The sequence below is a fragment of the Mangifera indica genome, unplaced genomic scaffold (genome assembly GCF_011075055.1).
Source record: "Mangifera indica cultivar Alphonso unplaced genomic scaffold, CATAS_Mindica_2.1 Un_0003, whole genome shotgun sequence".
Lineage (NCBI taxonomy): Eukaryota > Viridiplantae > Streptophyta > Magnoliopsida > Sapindales > Anacardiaceae > Mangifera > Mangifera indica.
In genome coordinates, this window is record NW_025401095.1 from 671,309 (window position 1) to 678,385 (window position 7,077).

The following is a 7,077-nucleotide window of genomic DNA, read 5'->3' on the forward strand; positions in this document are numbered from 1 at the left end:
CTCGATGAGACTGAGAAGCATGTGTAAACATGATGGAGTACGATGATAACTTCCATGTAAAGGAGGGGGGAGTCATTGCTTCGATTAGAAAGAGGGGAGGTGTGGTATACGTCAACGATTGTGCATTGTTTAGATTTGACTAACATATTTTAAGATTTTTTTTTGTTTGTTGCAACTCTCAATCCAAATTATCGGATCAACGGTAAGATCTAAACATACAAATTGTTTACATATAAATCGATGGTTGAACCTAAATATACAAATTGTTTATATATAGATGGATGGTTAAGCCTAGACATACAAATTGTTTATATATAAATCGATGGTTAGACCTAAACAAAATTGTTGGATCAATGATGCATTTCATATCTTAACAATTTTACCAATTTCAAGTATTTACTTTATCGGATCTAGAATAAACCAGCTTCTCAATTTAATTATGGTCGAATAGTTTAAATACTTTGAAACTTGTTCTCAAAACAATGTTTTAATACAATCCTAAATATAAGTGTAAAATTTAATCTAAAACCAGATTTTTATTATTATTATTATTCAAATTCAAACATTTGAATTGTATTTGAGTTTTTGAAATTTATTTTTTCCGTAACAATCCAAACAAATTAATTCTTAAGTTTTCTATAATTTTTACTTTTAAAAATTTTAAATAACAAATCAAGCAATGTTTTATAAATTGGACAAGCTGTAAAATCTGGTGAAGAGAATGATCTGATCCAAACAATATTCATATCATTTGACTAGTGGTCAAACCTATTAAATGTTTAAAAATATTTTTGAAAACAATTTTGTATCAAAACAAGCCCGTTCAATCTAATCCAATCTAGTCTAACTTCAAAAACAGTTTTCCAATAAATCGTAGCCATTTCTGTGGTGGGTGAGAGTTAAATTAATCAAATCAACTAGCTTGATCTAATTTTTAAATTCATGAGATCAAACACATTTTTAGATGGGGATATTACCTTCTAAATGCATTCCAAAAAAGTGCACAACTATGCCACCCCTAATATTCCCCGAGGGTTTGGAAGAAAATGACAACTAATAAAGTTGATTCTATAACAATGCAAAATTTGAGTGTATTTATCTGCTTATGCCTAAAGCTAAGAAAAATGAGAGAATCAAATAACTTTGCATTTCTCATAGAATTTATTCCATAAGTGACAAAGATAAGACATACTAAAAAGATAATATTTTAGCGATCTATTTTAAAAATGACTTAAGTCCGTTCCGTTACATAACTTTTCATCGTTATATAACTAATGTCAATGTGTGACTTATATATTTTAACATTTCGCTCTAGTGTAATTGAATTTGAAATTTATCCGAAAGCGAATTTAACTCTTCTTGACTAACCCAAAAGTGGATTTAGTGTAAATAAACTACCAATTAACATTTGTTATACATGAGTTTAGTTCTGACTTTTCTTTTGGCTTCACCCAAACGAGGGTTTAGCTCTTCTTTACTAAACTATGGATTCACTTGGGTTTTTAACCCGAGGTCTTGCACAACTAAGTTGTCAAGTGCCATTTACCATATATGGATGGATCTACTTGGGTTTTTAACTCAGGTCAACTAAGCTGCCAATTGATATTTTACCATATATGGATGGATCCACTTGGGTTTTTAAGCAAAAGAGGGGAAGGGGGAACATGTTCAACCACCGCATCCTCACACCATGCGTCAGTGGGAGAACCCATGATTAGCAACAACAACAGCAAAGTTACTGGTAACTTTTCAGGTAATAAAAATGGTTTTGGTGACATTCCACTTGCACTCTGCATTTAAGTTTCATCAATTAGTTCTGAAAGGAAAACTAGGAAATTGGGTTGGGAGTTGATAGACAGAGTAACATTACACGTATTTATTACACCAATAAATACACAATTATATGTATTTTATAAATTTATCTACTCAAAATAAATAAATAAATAAATATATATATATATATATATATATATATATATATATATATATTAAGGAAGTAGTGGATTATTGAAATAACCCATTTGCATTTTGTATATGTATGTATGATTTTTTTTTCAAGAATTTCTTCTCATCTAGATAGTGATTAATTTCTAAATTTTCTTTTTTGAATGTCTGAATATCTAGTCTTACTGCTAACGCTAGAGTTGCACCAAGTAGCTTGAACTTGTTTGCTAGCTCAACTCCAACTTGTCCGCTATGAGATCAACTTAAGCTAGTTTGAGCTCAAAGGTTTTCCATTGTCGAGCTCAAGCTCGAGTTTGGGGATGTTCAACTTACTAAACTTGTAAGACTAAAAAAACTCAATTCAAATTTGTTAAAATGATATCATTTTAATTAATACATATCAAAACAATATCATTTTGATTAATCCTAACTCAACTAGAGTACCACACTGAACTTGGTAGAACTCCTGGCAAACAACTTTGCTGAAAGTTGATAAAAATGCCCCATATGTTTTTTTTTTTTGGATAACCGGGACCTACCCATATTGGTTGGATGGATAAACCCATGACACAATTGTAATTTGTTACAAAAGCATAATTCCAACCAACTGCCAGAGAGAAAAGAAAATAAAGTAAAAGCTACTCCTGGTCTGAATGCTCTACTCACAGCAGTGCCAAATTTCATCAATCTGTTTAAATGAAAACCATATCTTAGTCCTAGAAGTAAATTTATCATCAAAGTCCAGAGAGAAATTTGCCTTGCAATCACAAACAACTTCCTGTTACTTAGGTGAAACCTGGAATCTCCCCAGGCATTGGAGCCAACTCGTTTTTACCAAATCTTTCCTCGTCATAAAATGAGGCACGCACCACCCTACCACCAAAAAACCGACCATCAAGGTCAATTAATGCTTTTGTTGTCTCTTCGGATCTTTCAAATTGCACAAATATTCTCACTGCCTCATCAGCTGGGAAATTTGGTTCTGTAATCTCAAATATGAGAACCCGTGTAACTGTTCCATACTTTGCACATTCAGATCCAACCTCCTCTTCTAGATCGTCATCTACCTCACCAGGACCAACCTATGAAAAGAACATTCAGTACTGAACTTGTTTCTATTTTGTCTCAATTAGCCATCACAAGCAAAAATAATACAGATTATACTTTCCAACAATTTTGATTTGTAACTCAGAAATCGAAGTTACAAGGAAAATATAATGAAAAGTTCATACAGGAAAAAGTAAAAGAATTCAACAATCTGAAACCATATACCAGCATAGGAATTAAAAATCAACACCAACGGCACCTAAAGGAAAGCATTCTATGATCTTCTAAGACAATTATTATAGTTACATAGTATTTTGCAGTGCTGCATGCATGAACGAAGACGGGACTACAAATTGAATATATTCAGTAACTACTCAAATGATTTCAGCATGATATCATTCAACAAAACAGTGACACTATACTCCCAGAAGCGTAAAACTGCCAACTTGACGCAAGAATTTGTAACTATTCTTACATTTTATGCTAAGTTTACAACCCCAATGCCATTTGATTCAAAGATTTTCAACCCAGCAATAGCTATGGGTTTGAACTATTTAACATATTACGCCTCATCCAATTATGCCCTTCCAATTATGAACAATAAAAGAAAATCATGTAACTACTTGATCAAAAGAACTTAAACTATCAGGTAAGTGCAATACTGAATAAAGCTAAAACATGCCCTGCCACATGCAAATGCGTGTAAATATAACTAAAGCCAAAACCAAAAATACAAACACCAAGGTATCATTATAATTCAATTATGATATGGGGTTCTCAACATATGACCATTCAGTAAACATGATTTTAAACCATGTCAAGTAACCACTTTAGCCTAAGCTCAAGTTGATGGGTAAATGTACAATGATATAACACAGTAATACACTAAGAGTTAAAAGTATGTTACTAGAAGGAGACAAGTATATTGAAATTGGAGTAACTCAGGACCATAACAGCACAGCTTTGTCTGCTAAGCAAAGCATAGAGTCAGTAATGCACTATGAGAAGAAGCAAGTAGTAACTGAAAACAGTGCAAAGTTCAGCAATAACACAGCAACTAGGACCAATGATCACCAGAAATTAAGAAAGAACTAAAGAACCTTTACAACTGTCTAAATTTGTGGCTTTAAACATAACTAGGTGCCACATCAATTAAAATGCATTGTTTAATACTGTTCCTGTTCATTCCATCTCTTCACTATCACAAATCAACAATCAAGTAATGGTCTAAACCAAGTTAGGAAACAACCATAAGGATGAAAAGAAAGCAAAAATGTTTGTTCCAGGTCACTCTGAATCGTTTAGATTGATGAGCTTCAGCAGAAATAACACTAAAAAAGGAAAAATTTACTGTCCATCCTGAACTCAAAGCTTTCATTGGCACAAAATTTACATACTGAAATGTGTTAGCTTAACTTTTCATTTTTTTTTCCTATCAACAAAATCTAATGATTGATACATGAACTTATAAATGGTTTTAAAACAAAGGAAAACCTTTTTTGGATAGATATGATGAACCAAATAACTAAACAAACCTAGCTATAGAGTACCAAATGAAGAAATAGACTAAAAGAGAGATAGGGAGAACAAGAGAAGGATAAATTTGGGATAACTGAAAAGGGGGAAAAAACTAGAAGAATTCAGAGACGAAAAGATAATCAATAAGGAGAAAAAAAATCAATGTTCTTATTCTATCATAAATCAGCCATGTCAAAAATAATAATAGAAGCCTTAATTAGGCTTAAGGAATAAAATCCTAGTCCAAATCAAACAAGTAATAAAATCTCAAAAAACTTAAATAAAATAGCATTCTAAATATACTTCAAAAATAAAACCCTATAATAATAGAAACAAAGACAAAAATAACCTTAGACTTATCCTATTCTTCTAATATTTTCTAGCTTCAAACAAAATGTGCACAACACATGATTTTAGACCTGTCCATTTTAAATAATGCTTCAACAAACACATAGCTAACAAGCAAGAAAAGTATTGTACCCTCTAAATATTTATAATTGATTATTACCAAATACACTGTACACAGAAAATACTATAAGAATTGCCACCCCATTGGGACAAAAAATACCACCATCCACAAAGTAGTAGAATAAAAGCTCCAAGTGCATCAAGGCAGCATTAGGCTAACTAAAATTAGGTATCCAACAAAAATTATGTTTATTACAAATTAGCCTACATGTACAAAACCATTATCAAAATAAAACAGCACAAAACAAAAAAGATTAAAAGAAAAAAGTATAAAACAGAGAAAGAGAAGTGATGGACCTTGCTAAAGAAATGATAGAGAAGACGAGAGCAATGGAAATCTTAATATGTATCAGTTCAAAGTATTATACTTGTACATAAATTTAATAGTAAATCAAAAATTCTAAATATTAGTCTGTTTGCCCAAATCTTTCAAATATGGCCATGACTAGGTAGCCAAGAGGCTCTACAGACAAAATAAAACCCAGCTAAGCAATCTAATGTGCTACATGCTACATAAGAAATATCCCACAAACCCCATTCAATCATTAAAAAATCTTAAACCTTCCATCAATATCTCCAGCTTAATCTTTATAACATCTACTCCTCATTTTATCTTTACCCTATCTCTACAATCTACCAATTTGCTAGTAATGTCACTCACATCAAGCTCATTATCAATCATTTATCATCCACAATCCAATAAATTGCACAAAACAAAACCTTTGAACATAATCCATACCATGTTACGCAGGAGCAAAACCCGGGTAGGCATCCCATCGAAGTTGACACTCTTAACCTTCTTCTCGGCTTTGTTCTCACTGGCATTCACGATAACCCCGGCTCTCCTATCAGTCTTTTTTGCCATCAAAGGCGTCGTGATCCCCTGCTCCTGTTTTCCAAGCCCCTGGCCCTCCTTCCACCCCATTTTCGCCATCATTCTCTGCGCAGCAGTCATTTGCCCGCCCGCCCCAACTCCCAACCCACTCGTCTCAGACTTCCCTATACTAAACCCACCTCCCTCCCCATTCCCCGGAGGGGACGGAGACCTTGGCACCCCTCCACCCCCACTGCTCATAGCTGCGCGTCTCTTCCACGCTTCCTCTCCAGAAATATTCACCCTGGAAGACAAATCCCGCTCTCTTTCCCGTTCTCGCTCTCTTTCTTCTCTTTCTCTCCTCTCTCTTTCTTCTTCCTCTTGCCGTCTTCTCTCCAATTCCCTCCTCATTTCGGCTTCCATTTGTTTTCTTTTCCGTTCTCTTCGGTATTCTTCGTAATCGTTGGGTCGGGCGGGATCGTACTCTTCGATGACGGTGGATGTGACGCCGACGAGGGCCGTTTGAGGGGGAGCTGACGTGGCATTGACGGGGGACGGAAGGATTATTGGGGAGTTTTGGCCTTTGGTTTGGGGATTTAGGGTTTTGGGCTTGGATTGGGATTTGAGGATGGTTTGTGGTGGCGCCAAAATCGATGAGGGTTTGCGGAGAGTGGGCGGCGCCATCTTGGCGGCGGTGGACCAGACGTTAGCAGTGGTGGTGGTTGGCTTATCGTCATCGGAGGGTGGAGGAAGGTCTCCGTACAACCCACCCAACATTTCGACACGTGGATTGACTAAAACCCTAGAGTTTGAGACTGAAATTCGAAAGAATGGGATTTTGGGAAAGATTTCGTTTGAGCTGAGAAGCAAACGCAGAAGCAGAAAGTCGTGACCAAATCCATCGAATCCACGGGCGGTTAGTGATTTTAAGGATAATTTCAATTAACTCCCTATAATTTTATTAGGGAAATTATTAAAAATGGCCAAAATACCCTCCCACTAAGCAAAATTGCCCAAAGTCACTATTTTCAAGTAAAAATACCCAAATTCACTATTCTTAACAAAAATACCCATAACTTTTTCTAAAATGCCAAAATTACCCTTCCTCTCATTTATATAAACCTCCTCACTCACTATAAGGGGTTAAATGCAATTTTAATAAAATTAGGGGGTATTTTGATAGTAAACATTATAAGAGCATTATAAATTTCTCAATGAAATTTTAGGAATAAATAATTGAGGGGTCAAATTAAATGTTATTAAAATTTGGGGAGCATTTTGATATT

At 34.5% G+C, this 7,077-nt stretch overlaps 1 protein-coding gene across 1 annotated transcript; it reads right to left on the reverse strand.

Moving 5' to 3' along the window:
* Positions 1 to 2,300: 2,300 nt before the first annotated feature.
* LOC123205269 (DNA-damage-repair/toleration protein DRT111, chloroplastic-like) lies at positions 2,301 to 6,705 on the reverse strand. The gene is made up of 2 exons (XM_044622188.1): positions 5,717 to 6,705; positions 2,301 to 3,026 (listed from the first exon to the last, which is right to left on the reverse strand). Exons 1-2 carry the CDS (start codon positions 6,566 to 6,568, stop codon positions 2,730 to 2,732), a joined length of 1,149 nt encoding a protein of 382 aa, XP_044478123.1. The 5' UTR covers positions 6,569 to 6,705; the 3' UTR covers positions 2,301 to 2,729.
* Between the last annotated feature and the right edge of the window lie 372 nt (positions 6,706 to 7,077).

Coding starts and splice junctions, on each gene's coding strand:
- LOC123205269 (XM_044622188.1), bottom strand. CDS start 6,568: ATGTTGGGTGGGTTGTACGGAGACCTTCCTCCACCCTCCGATGACGAT. Junction 3,027..5,716: donor TTTTGCTCCTGCGTAACATG/GTATGGATTATG, acceptor TTCTTTTCATAG/GTTGGTCCTGGTGAGGTAGA.